This window comes from Colias croceus, chromosome 11 (assembly GCF_905220415.1).
Source record: "Colias croceus chromosome 11, ilColCroc2.1".
NCBI lineage: Eukaryota > Metazoa > Arthropoda > Insecta > Lepidoptera > Pieridae > Colias > Colias croceus.
The window spans coordinates 4,057,714-4,076,918 of record NC_059547.1 but is presented as its reverse complement, the minus strand read 5'-3'; the positions used below and the strand labels follow the sequence as shown (position 1 = coordinate 4,076,918).

Here is a 19,205-nt window from a genome sequence, read left to right as displayed (position 1 = left end):
ATACTATCGATTTTATCGATACTATTGCAGTTCATCAATAGTATTCCATGATTAACGCTATCGATAGTATCGATAGTATCGATAATATCGATACTATCGATAGTGCTATCGATATTCTGACTTATTTTCAAGGTCAACTATCGATAGTCAAACTATCGATAGTTCGGCAACACTATATATTGTGTTTCTGGTGATGTCATAGCCGAAGATAGGGGTGCCTGCGTAAGAACTCCATACGCTTAGTACATTTTGAGATAAAATAAATGTTACTCACATCCGTCATGATTACTGTTTATTATTTATCATTCATTATTAGTAATGTAATTAAATAGAATTTAAATAACAAAAAAATTGTTTTATAATCCTAAACATCAACGAAAAAGTAACACAAATCGTACAAGGAAAACGGAAGTTCGAAAATATACTATAAAATCACATATAAAATAAATATTGCAGCTGGGTTTCAATTAATATGTGTAACATAATATTATGTATAATTTTACGACTGTTTGGCTGAGTGATTTCGAAAAAGTAGGAACTCATATTTGTTAATTTGTTAAGACTAGAAAAATAATGTCTGATGAACAGAATTTAACTTATGTCACACCCCGGACACTCCATACAAAATTATAGTTTTGACAGTCACACTGTAGAGACTGCAAATGTGTGTGTAAACTCTTTATGGTTGGCACATTTGTGACTAGCGTAAAAAAAAATTCGCGTTTTTCTGATGAAATACATCCGTAAACAGCACAATATCTAACCATTTTCTACGAAAAACGATAATCACAAATCCAAAATAATAAAATTGCTTTAAGTCAATTTGATTAATGTTGTCAATCTTCGTTGCGTTTCGTCTAAAGACGTCGTTGGTATCGTCCTTGCGGGGAAATGGGTACCATAACATGTCTGATCGTGCGGGGTGAGGTAAGTGTTTAATTTTGGCGGGAGGCGGAGAGTGTCCGTTCTGTAGCGTTTAGCTACTATTATGTATTCTGTGCTTATGTTTTAGAGCAATTCTAGCTTAAAAGCTTTTCTATCAAAGTCACTAGACTTAGAAAGCGATACTAATAATATGATTATTTAATATTTTTATTAACATTTTACTTTTGCACAAATAATTTAACAGTATTTAATGTGTTTGTTTGCTATTTATTTCATACTAACAATTCAAATAAATTGTGAATCAACGTCCTTGTACAATGACATTAAAACCCACAATATTTTTTATCTCGCATTAATCGAACTCTTGGTCACCGTGCTATGATCTCATACCGGTTTTCGTCATTCAGCCACCAGTGGCGTCGCGGACTCCTCGTAAAGCCGAAAGTGAAACAGTTGTATTTTTACTCGCGTAGTATAAACAAAGTTGTGTTTCTCCTGTGAAAATGGCTATTAGCAGATTATCAATTATCAAATTCTTGGAGTTGGTACGTAAATATTGTATTTTTATACACTATCTCGTCCTGGTATTTATGCTAATGCGTGCAAATACGCTATGGGCGGCCCTGTTGCGATATATAAAACCTCACTGCATATGAATGCAATAGTAAATTGGTTTTGCGCATCAAAGTAAACTTCAACGATTGATTTTCTTCTATTATTCAGTTTTTATTGTACTGAAACACTTGCTTTGATAATGTGGATTTATTTTGGCTTAGGTAGTTACCTTAGTTCAATTTCAATTTTCATTATCACGTAAGGTAAAGTGAGTCTCATTGTATTAAGGGGTCGGTGTACTAGTAGGTAGGTATATTATCTCTATAAATGTTTTTAAAAAGCAAGATTTAATCATTGACATTTTTACATACATAAGTAGTAAGTACCTATTATTTCTATGTTTTTTCTGCACAGAAATTCTATTTAGGTATATTTAGATTATAACTTAAAGATTCATGGAGTACTTTTTTATAATTATAATATTATGATTAAATTGATTATATTACTTACACAATGTTTGCATGTTTGTAATAAGTAACTAATTGTGATAACAATCTACAGAATAAAAGCTGGTCCTTGACTTTCACTCAAAAATTAACTATTACCTAGGGTCATTGCGCCTGTTCGCGTCCACATGCCCATTCGCGTCCATTTTGCGGATATCTTTTAGAAAATTCACGAAAATAAGTAAACTTTAAGTAAAATTGAACTAAGAAAAATTTCCGATAATATCTCAATGTACAAGAGACATGCACACATATTCAAAAAAAGCCTGCGCACCGCCTATCCTATTTAAAAAAAATATTTAATTTTGGCTATTAAACGAGAGAGCTAAAATGCGCGGGATTTTGAGAAAAAAATAGTGCGATACGTCGCGTTCGACGGTAAGTATCTTATTGTTAAATGTGAATTTTTGAATATGTAACTGTTTCTTTACTTTGCTAACAAAACATGGAATAGTATGGATTATAAATCAGCTTATATCTTTTACAATTAATAGCTAAAATAAGGTGGACGCGAATTACTACACCGAATTTGTACAACTTCCATTTTGCGTCCACGGTGGTCGCAAACTATACCTATAGTGCATAACAATAGAACATATTGCGTCCACATTGTTTTTCATTATGTAGCAATGAATTGTTTGTTAAAATATGTATTTAAAATAGATTGTAAATTTTTGACTAAGACTACAAGTTAATAATTTAAATTTTCATTCAAATTAGCAAATTTTTATGCTATTTTTTCATTTTAAAATGGGTATTCTAAGAATGAGACTGTGGTTAAGAAAATAATAGTAAACAAAAAAGAAATTTAATAGAAACTAAAAAATAGGGTAGGCAGGTAATCTTAATTAATAGAATTGATTATTATTTATTTACATAACGTAACTTTGTTTTTTGTTAATTTTTAGTTCTAATAATAATGAGAAGATAAATATAAATAAGTTTTCTTTCAGTTTTTTACAGCAAATGTTGATTTTAAGGTTCCGAACCTCAAAAGGAAAAACCGGAATCCTTGTAGGATCACTTTGATATCCGTCCGTCTGTATGTCCGTCTGCCGGTCTGTCTTTCTGTCTTTTTCTCAGTAACGCGTGGAGGTATAAAGCTGAAATTTATATTGAATACTCAAGTCTACGGTCCCTTGAAGCAGTGAAAAAATCAAACTTATAAGCCAAAGTAATCAAAAGATATAGCCGTCTATGCTGCAAATTTTCGCAAATTTCGACATTCGCAAGGGAATCAAAACCTACAGGGTACTTTACGTGAACACAGACACTTGAAGTTTGGTACGAAGCAACGTCTTATAGCACAAATAAGGGAAACATTGAAAAAATAATCATTTGCAGTTAAAACATAATATGGAAAAAAACAGGTTAATACGGAACCCTCGGTGTGCGAGTCTCACTCACATTTGACCGGTTATTATTAAATAACTATATTCATAAATAAATAATTTATTAAAATCTAATTTTTATTTGCATTTATCTGATAAGAAATCACCCAATACACTCTTAATTCCTTTTCTTAGCCGGTGGACGCGAACTGGTCCACAGGTGGACGCAAACTGGAATTTTTGGACGCGAACTGGGTAAAACGCCTAATTCTGCTATTTGTCTAGATAAATAAAAACCACATGATATTTCCAACACAATTGAAAGTAAATCTTAAACAAGACTATGTAATGAACACGTTACATAAATTTTGCGTTGAAATTTGTTCTGGAACATTTTTATTTTCTCCTTCAAACTTTCCAACTGCACTAAGTGGACGCGAACTGGCGCAATGACGGGTCATTGCGCCTGTTCGCGTCCACATGCCCATTTGCGTCCATTTTGCGGATATCTTTTAGAAAATTCACGAAAATAAGTAAACTTTAAGTAAAATTGAACTAAGAAAAATTTCCGATAATATCTCAATGTACAAGAGACATGCACACATATTCAAAAAAAGCCTGCGCACCGCCTATCCTATTTAAAAAAAATATTTAATTTTGGCTATTAAACGAGAGAGCTAAAATGCGCGGGATTTTGAGAAAAAAATAGTGCGATACGTCGCGTTCGACGGTAAGTATCTTATTGTTAAATGTGAATTTTTGAATATGTAACTGTTTCTTTACTTTGCTAACAAAACATGGAATAGTATGGATTATAAATCAGCTTATATCTTTTACAATTAATAGCTAAAATAAGGTGGACGCGAATTACTACACCGAATTTGTACAACTTCCATTTTGCGTCCACGGTGGTCGCAAACTATACCTATAGTGCATAACAATAGAACATATTGCGTCCACATTGTTTTTCATTATGTAGCAATGAATTGTTTGTTAAAATATGTATTTAAAATAGATTGTAAATTTTTGACTAAGACTACAAGTTAATAATTTAAATTTTCATTCAAATTAGCAAATTTTTATGCTATTTTTTCATTTTAAAATGGGTATTCTAAGAATGAGACTGTGGTTAAGAAAATAATAGTAAACAAAAAAGAAATTTAATAGAAACTAAAAAATAGGGTAGGCAGGTAATCTTAATTAATAGAATTGATTATTATTTATTTACATAACGTAACTTTGTTTTTTGTTAATTTTTAGTTCTAATAATAATGAGAAGATAAATATAAATAAGTTTTCTTTCAGTTTTTTACAGCAAATGTTGATTTTAAGGTTCCGAACCTCAAAAGGAAAAACCGGAATCCTTGTAGGATCACTTTGATATCCGTCCGTCTGTATGTCCGTCTGCCGGTCTGTCTTTCTGTCTTTTTCTCAGTAACGCGTGGAGGTATAAAGCTGAAATTTATATTGAATACTCAAGTCTACGGTCCCTTGAAGCAGTGAAAAAATCAAACTTATAAGCCAAAGTAATCAAAAGATATAGCCGTCTATGCTGCAAATTTTCGCAAATTTCGACATTCGCAAGGGAATCAAAACCTACAGGGTACTTTACGTGAACACAGACACTTGAAGTTTGGTACGAAGCAACGTCTTATAGCACAAATAAGGGAAACATTGAAAAAATAATCATTTGCAGTTAAAACATAATATGGAAAAAAACAGGTTAATACGGAACCCTCGGTGTGCGAGTCTCACTCACATTTGACCGGTTATTATTAAATAACTATATTCATAAATAAATAATTTATTAAAATCTAATTTTTATTTGCATTTATCTGATAAGAAATCACCCAATACACTCTTAATTCCTTTTCTTAGCCGGTGGACGCGAACTGGTCCACAGGTGGACGCAAACTGGAATTTTTGGACGCGAACTGGGTAAAACGCCTAATTCTGCTATTTGTCTAGATAAATAAAAACCACATGATATTTCCAACACAATTGAAAGTAAATCTTAAACAAGACTATGTAATGAACACGTTACATAAATTTTGCGTTGAAATTTGTTCTGGAACATTTTTATTTTCTCCTTCAAACTTTCCAACTGCACTAAGTGGACGCGAACTGGCGCAATGACCCTACCTAGTGTAGGTAAAAACAGTTTTTACTTTTAGGTAACAAGTACTTTTTATAATAAATTAATCTTTTCTTGGAAATTACATATAAGTTAGTATAACCCGTAGTACCTATATTATTATTAGTCTGTGGTATAACCCTACCCCGGGAAAATCAAATAGGTAAAGTAAATGAATGAAATGACGTCATGAATCGGCGTAAACAATATGGCGTCGTTTCACTTCGGGCACACAGCACACTTCGGGACATATAAGTACTCGCCCCGGCTCCGCCCGGGTTACGTTGTATCCTAAGTAAATTAAAACATATATATAAGTAAAATTTACATATATACCTACCCACCTATATGGTACTTGATATCATTTTTTTTTGTATACCTAATAGGTATTTTTGTGAGTACTTTAAACTCAAATTAATTGTCATGTAAATTACAAGCTAAGATTACAATTAGGTACCTATACCTAATTACATTTTCTAAGTAGTTACTAGTTATCCCCTTATCCCGTAGTGTGAGATAACGTAGACACTATAGACACCTATAGGTACCTATCACCACAGTATTACAATAAAATAGTACCTAATACTGTGCTATCACATTAGCATTTCTTTGAATTAGTTCGATATGAAATTTCTTAGAATCTCTTAATCTTTATAGAAAAATTTGAGTACATACCTAGTTGATACGTACATAAACAAATCACTAACTACATAGTATAAAACAAAGTCGCTTTTTCTGTCCCTATGTCCCTTTGTATGCTTAAATCTTTAAAATTACGCAACGGATTTTGATGAGGTTCTTTTTTATTAGGTGAGTTTTAATAATTGATTAGGTTTGAGATAAAGCGGCGAAACCGCGGGCGGTAAGCTATAGGTAGTAGATAAAACACATTTATGGCATAAAAAAATTTCCTGCTTAGATTTCATGTCATTAATAAGAATCCTGTAAATCTATTAGATAAAACGTTAATTTGATTTGTCAATGCAATGGATATCGATAAGCTTCTTGGGATATCGTGCGGTTCGCTTCGATAACGCTCGCTATCTCTTGCAAGTGACGTCAGTTGCGCCTAGAATCACTAGACAACGCCCTACAGTCTATTGTCGCTGACCGCTGTGTTCGTTTATTTATATATAACAGGTAAATGTAATACATAAAAAGCTTTGTACTTGGATTAAACCCCATGGCCAAATTGGGACTATAATTCTTAGCTATAATTGCAAATTAAATCGATATTAGGTCAGCCTTGTTTATGTGAAAGTAATAACATCAATCCAATCTCACAAACTTGTTTTAAAGTACTTAGAACGAACACTTTTCTAGAGTTATTATTAATTAATAGATACTTACCTCCAACCCGAGATGAAAACTTGTTTAAAAAGAAATAAACAATTTTTATTTTTATTTTTTAATAGATGAATTTAGAGGCCATTAATCTTTCTAAATTACCTTCCTACTCCGTTATTCGTACGTGCTACGTCTATTTCTCCACATTTAATGCCAAATTTTGCAAAGAAGTTCTTACGCACATATTAATTAATTGTTAACAATACACAGTTTGAGGTCAACCTTGAGTTTACATTAGCATTTGATGATTGCAAATTGTAATCATGATCTTAAAATACAGTATGATGGCAGATCTTTATTGACTCTTCCGTGCATTCACACTGAATGATTATTCGCTAATATTGACTATTCTTAATATTATATAGTGAGAATTGAGATGTACCTGCTTGTACTCATAGTAGTTTTATATTAGATTTAGAACTATTTCATCATTTTTTTCATGGATGTTTTTCAGCCCTATGACCTGTCCCAATCATATCTCATTTGTCATTTCTTCGCAGGAATAAAAGTTAACATACCTAATTGTAAAGTTGGTTCAAAAGCAAAAATTTCTTGCAAACTAACGGTTTCGAGACGAACAATAAATAGTTATTCCTTGTTGGATCCCAATTCCCAGGTAGAAATAAGTTATGGGACAATCTTGACAATCAAACTTGAGAGAGACATTTCTCATCTGAAGTTTGATTGTGATAGTGGGTGATTGTAATAGAGGCATTCATTCCTCTATTATTCAAGATTGTTATTTCAGAAGAAACCCTCTTTATAATCTTCACCCTCTATAAATGTACGTATTTCAATCTAAATTATAAATAAAAAATAGTTTGGAAAATCCAAAAGTGCACGCCTCATAATCTCGTCCTTTACAATAAAATTGATTATTTATAAAGAGTACACTTTAAATATAAAAAAGAAATAAAATAAAACAGTTTCAAAGAAAAGTAAAGAAAGCGGTACCGTAATAATTGAGCTATTTTTCTTGTGGCCCCACCTAGATGTGAAACTGCGCAGGTTTAAGGGACTGACTACCAACTTATTTTTTTTAAACCTTGGCTTATAGTATAAAGAATCGAGTTTATAATGGTGAATTTTGAGTACACTATAGGTAAATATAAAAAAAATAAAAAATAAAATAAAGAATATATATATAGATATACTAAAATTATGGAGAACAGTCGATATTTTTTTTTTGTTTATTTAATAACAATTAAACCACATCGAATCAGACCCTGAAAAATGAAAGGGTTCTATTCCTGAGCATCACAGCTGAGCATACTCAAGCGTAAGAGAAAAAAAAAGACTCGATTAGTAAAGTATTTCGGTCGCTATCGTGTTAACAAGAAAATCCTCCGCACATACAGACACACGGACGTCCAAGACAGAACTTTTTTAAACTGTTTTTTAACTAGTTTAAATAACAAAAATGACATCAAAAATATCATGAATGTTAAAAATAGTGTTTTTTCTTAATATGTGTGTGTATGTATTATCTTACAAGTGCAATGTATGATACATAAAGACATTTTAAGTTTGAAAAATCAGATGTTTTGCGCGAAGTGACAGTAGTACCCACCTCAACGCTTCGCTTATGAGGCGTGCAATAGTTAATAATAAAAATAATTCCTAATTTATGCTATTTCTGTTCTTTTTCCATGTAACTATAAAACAAACATCATCAACTATTTATACGAGTTTGCTCTCAGCCTACGACCGTTTCATCACAATTACCTACGATTACTTACCTAGTTAATAGGCTATTTAACAGGATGATATGCAGACTGCAGTAGCGTCGTACTTTCTAGATTTATTTTAATGTTCAATTAATTCTACATTATTGATTTGTATAGTTAATCAAGATTTATGATAACATTGTTGGAATTTTTATTTGATTTGATTTTATCACAATTTACTACTTAGGTACATGATAGGTTTATCTACTAGTTATCTGAAATGAAAATCTTCTTGATTATTGTTACTAATAGCTAGTTTCTTAAATCTCATATTTTATTTAAGCAAGTAAACAGAAGAACGCAATTTTTTTTCGAATGCTATGATGCTGCGTAAAGATCTTAGTAAATACTAAATACCTACCTACCTAGTATCTACATATTATTTCTACAGTGTTGCATATAGGTACATACAGTGATCAGTTACATGTTTATTATACCTATAGATGAATACTCCAGTTTACCTAGCATGTGTATAATACACGTAAACAGTAAACACGAGGTCTTTCGCGATAACCTTGTAATGCGACCTGCATTCAGATTAATGTTATAAATATGACATCACCATTCCTTACATGTCGGACTTTCAAGCCAGTTTGTACGCACAGATCATATCTTTTAAATTACATCATTCATTGAGGTTATGAGTAATATTTTATAACAAATATTAGCGAGTCTCAGTCACAGTCACAGTGATGTAAGAGACCATTTAACAACACAAACAGGAAATGTGGGAAATAAAATGAAATAGCATAAAAAATATTCCAATTAATAGCTTGTTTATCATCGTATTTTACCGGTTTGCGGGCAAAATAACACAGATATGAGATAACAAGCATACACATTGCCAACATACAAAAGCAAATAATTATTTTAGATATTATATCATTCTGTATAGACTACCTACTTGCCACAAATCAGTCATGTAGAGACTGAAAAATTTAGTATTGCCTATTTTGGTATACTAAAGTTCATTGTACAGACTTCCGGTTGATGTTAAATATACATCGTATATCATTTTCAATATATATAGGTGTAAACTATATCGGGTAAACGGATATAGGGTGTTTAGCATACTTATTACATAACGTTACAGTCCATGATAAATGCGAATTAACTTCTTACCTTCTACATGTGTAAATTATGTTGGTATTTATTTTTTCTTATGACATTTTATAATAGGTATATACTCGTACCTACATACAATGTTATTCTATTAACATAAAAGTATTTTAAATTCATACAGGTAATATGTGAACAAATGGTTTGTCGTACTATTCCTATATTTATAAAAAATGAATGTGGACCCACATATTACGAAATAGCCACTACTTTGGTCCTACCCACAGTCTTTGGTGTAATCAGTAATGTATGGTATAACCATTAACCGTATAAGTATCCACGACACTAAACTCAATTGTTACAATTTTTAAATTAACGTGAGGCCAAATTAAATGCCTAATATTATACATCAATAATTAGACGTAAAACGTAAAGACAAAATAATTTAAAATCGTAAGATTTCGAGTAAGGTAAACCTCAATGTCAAGTGTGATAGGTTTGAAAATTTTCATATAAATTCAGATTCAGATTTTTAATATACTTTACATTTTTTTCTTTAATTTCAGGCGTTGACGTGCGCTTGCGTCGCGCTTCACTACCACAGTTACAATGCCGACGCTGACATCGGCATGCTCGTGACGGGAACCTTCATTGGATACCTCATTATCTTTGCTGGAGCTGCAGCAGGTAAATATAACATAATCCATACTAATATTATAAATGCGAAAGTAACTCTGTCTGTCTGTCTGTCTGTCTGTTACTCAATCACGCCTTAACTACTGAAACAATTTGCATGAAATTGGGTATAGAGATATTCTGATACCCGAGAAAGGACATAGGATATGTTTTATCCCGAAAAACCCACGGGAAAGGGAACTATGCGGGTTTTTCTTAGAAAACGCGGGCGAAGCCGCAGGCGGAAAGCTAGTATGAAATAAGTAGCTGTAATTAAACTTGTATTTATATAGCTCATGATCTGGTACATAAGCTTAATAATCCCTGCTAAGTGCTAACCATAATCAATATCCGTTCAGTGGTATTTAGGTGAAAGAACAAACTTCCTCGTTTTTATATAAATAAATACCATATACTTAGGAAAGTAAAGATAACTTTACTACTATTTATTAGTAAGTTACTACTATTTATAAGTAATACATATTAAGCATTGTAATTTTCAAGTGTGGTGTTGTTCTGTTTACCAATTAGTCTTTATGTAATATGAAATCAGGACAAGTGGTAAACTTTCCTAACCAATATTGTATGCTTCGAATAATAATGGATCTATTTATAATTGTAGATTGTATGAACTGTATAAGTTCCGTAACTGTATTATTGTAACCTGTGGTGTTACATTAGAACACCTCAGACTTGTTTTTGCTACTTCCTTGTACCCATGGTTAAGACCATAATATTGTATCAGTAAATGATATATCCTTACTAGACAATGCAATAAGTGCATCACGTATTAAGTACATATTTGATACGACTTAAATTACAACATGTTATTATATATTTCAGGGTATATAATGCAGACTCCATCACACAAGCGTATTGATATCTTCTACTCTCTGGTCGGTGTTGGTCTGTTCGTCGCAAGTGGAGCTGTAATTATTGACAGGTATGTAAAAGAAAAAAAAAATACGGAAAATTAATAAAATTAGAAATAAAATAATTTTTATTTACTAAAAAAATGGTACAGAGATAAATGTTCATCATGTTTCGCTAGTTGACCACCTCCTTGGATTGTTGGTTGACGCGTGAGCGTAACACTTTGGTCCTGGGTTCGATTCCCGGTGGAGGCGAAGAAAAAAAATTGTCTAGGTCTAGCAGGACACAGCAGGCTGATCACCTTCTTGCCCCTAAAGAAAAGCGATCAGTGAAACAGATGTTTGCATAATGCATCTGCCCCTTAGGCCTTAACCCCACTAGGGGACACGGGACTTCACGTACACGTATCATATTTCGCTTAGTATATAACATTGAAATATCATTTGTTCGTTAATATTACAAACATGCTAGTCAGACGATTCTGCAAGACCTTGCATTACTACGAGTTGGTACATCATCGTACAAGTATTGAATGCATAATGATATTGTTGCAAAAGAAAAATAAAATCGCACAACATGTATACGTATAGTTATATAAATAATAAGTATGATTATATTTATTGTGTACAATAATTATATAGTGGGCGACCTTATTCTCATAATCCAATGCATAGTTTCAAACTTCAAGGAGGAATAAAAAGGATACACGTTATGATACTTAAATTTACACTCGAATATTTTGAAGTATTTAGGCATTTCTCTTCTAAAATATTTGTATCTTTACAGATACCAGCATTATGGAAGAAGTGAAATCAAGGACAAGAATCTCGCCAAAGCTTCTCTAGCGATTATCAACGGAGCGCTGTTGTTGGTAGACGCCGTGTTGACACAACGCGGTGGCTAGATGGCGCTTTTATAAATTGTTCAACATGGCTGAATGATTTGTAATTTTTTATTTTTTTATAATATTTTTCACAAACGTTATAGCTTAGTTCGGATCAACGTAAAATATTTAAAGGCTATGATGTCAGTAAAATTGAAAAATTCCGTCATTGTTGATACTGTTACTGCCCGATATTTTAAGATATTATTGTTTTTTTTGTCTTATTTATATGCTCGAATTTTTATTGTTATGGACCTGACCTGTGCGATTTCACCACTCCACATTAAAAAAACGCATTTTAATAAAACTCAGATCAAGAGTGTCCACTATATTTAGGTATACGTCTAGGTCATTTAAGAGCTGTTTAATTTATTGTGAATGTATAAGTTAACAAGTTTCCCGCAGAAATGTTGATGATTGATGATACTTTAAAGATTTCACAGTTGATGTAATTCTGTAATTTTTATAATAATCTATTTTTGAAGTTTATTTTAGATGCATTTATATACGTTTTTTATGATGTTCGGGTTAATGGACCTCTTTTATCTCTTTTCTACCTCGAAATATTTAATTTTTTTTAAAGTATAAAACATTTAAAAACAAAAATATTTAACCCCTTATTGCATGAATTATTAAGGAGATGAAATAAAAATTATTTTTTTGTAAAAAAGTGTTTATTAGACCTTACATTATGAGATCAAATTGAGAAAAAAAATTATTTACTTATATTATAGAAAATATATAACGGCGCCATATATGGACTCGTATGCAGTGTTTGTTGTATTTTTTCTGTCATATATGGCTTCGTATGCAATTAGAAAAAAGTAACTAATTAATAAAATAAAAACATATTCCGGATTAATTTCACACACACGGTTGCTAAGCCCCAAACTAAACTTAAGCTTGTATCCTGAATGCTTATTCAACTGATATGCTACATATACTTTACATAAATCCTATCCTACTTATATTATAAATTCGAAAGTTTGTGAGGGTGGATGTATGTGTATGTGTTTGTTTGTTACTGTTTCACGCAAATACTACTGAACCGACTTCTATGAAATTTAGCACACATAATATAGAGGGTAACTTGGACTAACACATAGGATAGGTTTTATCCCGAAAATCCCACGGGAACGGGAACTATGCGGGGTTTTCTTTGAAAACGCGGGCGAGGCCGCGGGCGAAATGTTAGTACTTTATATGGATACCTAAATAACACCCAGAATCACAGCCAACTTATACTTCGTGAAATTGCTTAAAACAATTACGTTTGTCATTATAACATAAAAACACGTTATATTTTTCACATAGCGTGAAGGAACGAAATTGGAACAATATAGGCATAGCTGACGGGCGTTCTTCTTCCAAATTCGATAATGACTAATCCCATCAGACCGTACAGAATCAAAGTGAAAATCTAGATGTCCTGCAGGAGTTTTTCGTAGCTTTTTTGCGGTAATTGGCGAGTCAGAAATACTGAGGAGACTCCAGAGATGCCGATGTTTCTAAGTTTTTGAGAGACGACCACGTCTTTTGGTAATAAGAGCTTTCCCTGACTTTCGCATTTGCTCTGAAACGGCTAATTAAAAATCATACAGTGGCATATAGCATGAGTCTGTATTTATTGATGATGATATAATATTTACATGCTTAGCATAGTGAGATAAAAGTGTCTAGGATCGATACTGGAACAATCAGTGAAAGTATCCTTGAATGCTGTGCTTGAATGCATACCCAGCCACATATGACATAATATATTTTGGACGGAATGCATACGAAGCCAAATATGACAGATTTGGAAAAGTACAAAAAAACATGATTAAAGCAAAAAAAACAACCTAACCAAATGTTTTACCTTATTTTAGAAAGACTAAAGAATGAAGAAATATTTTTTTTCATGGCTTTACTCACCTTTTTGATATTGAAATCTTAATTTAAAAATCACGGTTTTTTCCGCGCACCCAAACCGTCGCACGCGCTAGACTAAATCTATAATATATCTGATGGATAATATTTACACTGTATAAATTAATTACATTCCAATTCTCGATGAAATGCTGTTTAAGATGTAAGGTAGTTTTTTTAGATATTGTTTATAGTTAGCCTATAAAAAATTCATAAACTTCGTCGTCCATATATGGCTCTGTATGCGGTAAGGGGTTAAAATCTATAATGCGACTTTGTATATTAAAAAGTGTCTTAAAGCTATGAGGCAGTGACAACAAGTGTTGTTAAATATTATTTGTTCGAGTTATTGCTTTAATTAATTAATTAAATATATCTCTTATTATTAATTAGAAGTTATTAATTTTATTACACTGTTGTTATATGCATATGTAACTAGATTTACACCATAATACCCTAGCTTGTTGTCATTGCACTATATTTGATATTTTGTATTTCTGTATAAATAAAAATATTAATAATAACAACTTGTTTTTATTTTTCCATCAATATCGCATAATTTTCTGTGTTCAAAAAAGAGCAAATGCATTACATTTGAAACATTTCTAGGTATGTTTATGACCCTATAAAATTTTTGAAAATTGTAAAAATCTAAGTGTTCTTACAGATGAACAGTAAGTTGTGAACGGCAGAGTCTACTTCAGCCGTCACCACAATAATATGTCGACGGCAGTTGTCGAAGCCTCGGCGGCAGCAGTCAATACGTCGACGGCTGCCGTCGACAGGCAAAAACGAATGCCGTCAAACGTCAAACCCTTGCACTTTCGTCGTCCGTCGACGCTTGCAGTTTGCGTCGACGGCTTCCGGTAAAACCGCGAAGCTCAGGTTACCTTTAATAATAATTTATCCATTTTACGGTTTGAAAACATTTAGATAAGATAAGATCAAGTTTTTTTTATTTCACTCGATATCCTTTATTTCACAACATTGTTGTTATATTATATCTAATGTTCTGTTCTAGATCGGGTTCTGTAGTGAAATTTTATTTCAAGACGAAATACTGAAGACAAAAAACGTATCTAAAATTAAAATGATATAAATAATATATTTTTTGAATATTTTAATATATTAAGTTGTTATTATATGGTGCAAATGGTGAAAATAATATAATAGGTACCTAGATATTATATGCATAATGTCATCTTTTATGTAGCACAATAACTAGTATCTTATATACAGGGTGTCCCACTATTGGTATACTACGCGAAGGGACTATTAGTTTTGCATACACTGATCACGTAAAAAATAAAATTAAGTAACTAGTTACTTACGTCAAAAAATTTTTGCCAAATTTTTCCTGAAAATCCTTGTTTTCTTCTCTAGCTTCGCGCAGCCGGCATATACTTCAATTAAATAATAAATATTGTAAACATTCCAATTTTCAGTAGTTACGTTTTTTTCAAAATTTGTGAAATTGAACATGAATCAATCTTAGGAATCAATATACGGAACCCAATGTATGCAAGCATTGACCACTTTTATTATATTTAAACAGTCCTGTTTAATGTCCACAATTATTACTTTCGAGTAAACAAACATCGAATATCCAAATGTTTGTGGCAGGAAGCGGCACTTTATAAATAAACTTAGGATCAGGAAGCATACGGAGGTACTTTGTCCATAATTATTATAAAAACGATAGAGTAAAGATTTATTATCAGTATAGGTAATTGTTTGTGAAGATCGCTGTAATAAATAATATTAATTAGGTATGTTTCTTTATGCAATACTGATGGTCATGTTAAATAATGCTATAATAATAGACACTAAAACTATTAACGATGTCGCTGCAGAAATTGCAAATAAAGAATTCGGGAATAAATCTACAACCGTTATTTGGTGGAAAACTGACTCACAAAATATTGATATATTCAATAAGGCCTACAATGGCCTTGTAGTTACAACTTATCTAAAACATATTAATATCGGATACAATGATGCACTGCTTAGTGATGCTACTTTGAACGATCAAGTTGTTATATACGTAACAAACGAAAATGAATTCAGTGTAATCCTAACGGTTATAAATAAAATACGCGTAAAAACAATTCGTGTCATATTAGTTATTCTGGAAACAATTGATGATAATATCAAAATGACAGAGTTTACAAGAACTGCGTGGGACAATGATGTTGCAGATATCATAGTTATCAGTGCAAATTTGAAAAAAGAAATAGTTTTGAACACTTTCATACCTTATTCTGATGGACGTTGTGGAGACTATACACCCGTAGCATTAAGCGCAAGCCAACCTAAGTTATTCAGCAATAAATTTCATAATTTTCATAAATGTCCTATAAGAATGAGAGCATTCGTTTTGCCGCCCTACGTTATGTACGAAAACCGAAGTGACCCAAATACTGTGAGAGGGTTTGACACTGATGTTATGAAGTTTATATTAGAAAAACTGAATGCAACTATTATAGTTGTCTCTGATGAAAAAGTTAACAATACAATTTTTAATTTCGCGAATTTATCACTATCAGAAAACTTAGGAGACTTAACAAATAACCTTGCTGACGTTGCAGTGCCGCCTTTCATCATTACTAATAGAAGGTACGCAGTTGCTCAGGCGTTTTATGCATGCTACAATATACCAGTTATTTGGTGTGCACCAAGACAACGAGAAATTTATGCTTGGGCCAAAGTAATTTTACCGTTTTTATCTCGTATATCGCCTCTTATAGTCCTATCATTTGTGGCGTTTTTGTCCAGTGTGAAATTAATTCAAAGATTTGGAAGATTTAGAAAAGAAACAAAGGGCTTGCTATTGGCCAGCTTTGCATTATACATGGGTCAGGGAGTAATATTTGAGACACAATACTGGCTGAATAATGTAGTATTTATGATGTGGATATGGTATTGCACTATTATGCGTATTGTATATCAAGGAGATCTGATTGATGGCTTGCATAATGTTATTTTAGAACCACCCTTAAGAACTTTAAATGACGCCCTACAAGCACTTGATGAAGTCGTGGGCCTGCTACCTGTCGTAGATTTATATAGGAACACGTCCATCGTCGAACGGTTTAAGCCAGTGCTTAATAAAGAAATACCTCTTTATGTTAAAAAGATTGCTAATGGTGAAAGAATTCTGCTAGCAGTAAATAAGATTTTAGTATCATACACTAAATATAAGGTACAAATATTAGAAGAAAATGTTAGCAGTTTCAAGGTTTACTTCTTTGTAAGACCACGATGGGGAGCTCTTGAAGAATTACATCATACCATGATTCGGATAACCGAAGTAGGTTTTCAATGGCAAATTTACCAAGTATATATAAACGAATGGTTGAGGGGTGGCGGTCGTGAATATTATACTGTAGAAAAAAGTACTGCATTGAATATGGCCATATTGATTTCTTGTTTCTATGGATTGGTAGCTTTATATGTGGTTTGTATCCTTATATTTTGTTTAGAAATTGTATGGTTTAAGATATCAAAGAAACGGTAACCATAGAGTTTATAACTACTAACGTTTAAATTGAGAGGATGGAAATGAAAAATAAATATATATATTAAAATAGGTTGCATTTCGGAGGATAACAAATACGATTTGATACTTCGATAAGTTTAGACATAATATAATGTTAATGTTAGTTTAGGTCTATCACGTTTTTAGTAATAAAAATCATAATATTTGTGGTGAGTGCGTAATGGTATTTGTCTACGTGATTTTATTTGTTTAATACGAACTAACTATATTATCCTAAATTACACGGTTTCCGTACCCTGAAAGCATGAAATTAATGATTTTTGTAGTAACTTTATGGAATATTGAATTAAAATACTGATGTGTTAGGTTTGAAAGCCTGAAAGTAATGATAATAATTTGACACATTTTTGTGGTAATAGGTATTATTAAATATGTATTGAATTACGATTTTATGTACTAACATCTTTGTTTGATCCAGTCTTCTTCGCACATTCACGATATACCTAGTGCAAGTGGTACACATATAAGAACTGTTTCATATTCCTTCTATAGTTACACTGGTCTCGATCATGTTAGTACAGATACTAATACCAATTTTTGTAACCAATGTATTTTTATGCATGGCAGCCGAGCCTTTGAATGCCATGGCCGCAGTTGTTGCTAATAAAGAATTTTCTAATACTAGTCCTACATCTGTAATTTGGTATAAAGCTGATTCAATAAATATTAATGAATTCACCAGTTTATACAGGGGTACAGTTATCACTGTTTTCATAAAGAAACTCACAGATCTTGGTGCACAAATTCAATCGGCTTTAATTTATGACCAAACTGTTTTATACGTAGAAAATATAGCGGAATTTGATATATTTTTAAAAATATTAAAAAAATTGATAAAACCGATTCGCATGATATTAGTAATTATATCACAGACAAACGAAAATATTGTACTAACAGAATTTACTAAAAGTGCTTGGCAGAATGATGTGGCAGATATTATAATTATAAATAAAAATGAGAAAAACGAAACTAATCTCAATACTTTTATACCATACTCCGATAATAAATGTGGAGACTACACTCCTGTTTCATTAAATTTTAAACAATCTGTGTTATTTCCAAGAAAATTTTGTAATTTTTTCAAATGTCCAATTAGAGTTGAAGCATACGCTCTACCTCCTTTTTCAATTATCGAAAAGGAAAATAATACAATAAAGTCATTCAAAGGAATAGATGCTGACTTTATTAATATTATACTTAATCAGATCAATGCAACAATGATATTAACATCTCATGAGGTGAATGAATTTAATCATACTTTAATTCGTAGCACGGCAAATCTTACGTTAACACAAACTTTATACGTATTAATTTATAATTTAGCTGATATAGTTGTGCCGGCTGTAATCATCAACCAAGAAAAATATTTATCAGCACAATTGTCATATTCATATGGTTTTACAAACATTGTTTGGTGCGTTCCTCAACGACAAGAAATATTGATGTGGGCAAAGATAATATTGCCCTTTCTATCTTGGTTATCTGGTTTTATTGCTTTTTCTTTTTTACTTTTCATAATTATCGTCAAAGTTAGCTTTCGTTTTCACAAAGTAGCTAAAATATCGAACGATACTATTATTAAAAGTATCGCATTATTCTTAGGACAAGAGGTGAAATTTGAATCAGAATTCCGATTTAATAACCTCGTACATATGACTTGGATATGGTATTGTTTTATTGTACGAAATGTATATCAAGGTATTCTTATCAATAGCTTACACGAAACAATATTGGAACCCCCAATGAGAACTGTAGATGAAGCT

The 19,205-nt window shown here is 31.9% G+C and overlaps 2 protein-coding genes across 2 annotated transcripts; both read left to right on the top strand.

Annotated features, from left to right (window-relative positions):
• Window positions 1-1,275: 1,275 nt before the first annotated feature.
• LOC123695477 lies at window positions 1,276-12,585 on the top strand. The gene is made up of 4 exons (XM_045641336.1): window positions 1,276-1,430; window positions 10,111-10,231; window positions 11,063-11,162; window positions 11,879-12,585. Exons 1-4 carry the CDS (start codon window positions 1,389-1,391, stop codon window positions 11,994-11,996), a joined length of 381 nt encoding a protein of 126 aa, XP_045497292.1. The 5' UTR covers window positions 1,276-1,388; the 3' UTR covers window positions 11,997-12,585.
• Window positions 12,586-15,681: 3,096 nt separating this feature from the next.
• On the top strand, window positions 15,682-17,400 carry LOC123695658. The gene has a single exon (XM_045641565.1). It carries the CDS (start codon window positions 15,682-15,684, stop codon window positions 17,398-17,400), a length of 1,719 nt encoding a protein of 572 aa, XP_045497521.1.
• The last annotated feature ends 1,805 nt before the right edge of the window (window positions 17,401-19,205 follow it).

Excerpts from the sequence above, each read along its gene's own strand:
- LOC123695477 (XM_045641336.1), top strand. The coding sequence starts at position 1,389 with ATGGCTATTAGCAGATTATCAATTATCAAATTCTTGGAGTTG. Across the intron at positions 1,431-10,110 it reads TTATCAAATTCTTGGAGTTG|GCGTTGACGTGCGCTTGCGT; the intron begins GTACGTAAATAT and ends CTTTAATTTCAG. Across the intron at positions 11,163-11,878 it reads GGAGCTGTAATTATTGACAG|ATACCAGCATTATGGAAGAA; the intron begins GTATGTAAAAGA and ends GTATCTTTACAG.
- LOC123695658 (XM_045641565.1), top strand. The coding sequence starts at position 15,682 with ATGTTAAATAATGCTATAATAATAGACACTAAAACTATTAACGATGTC.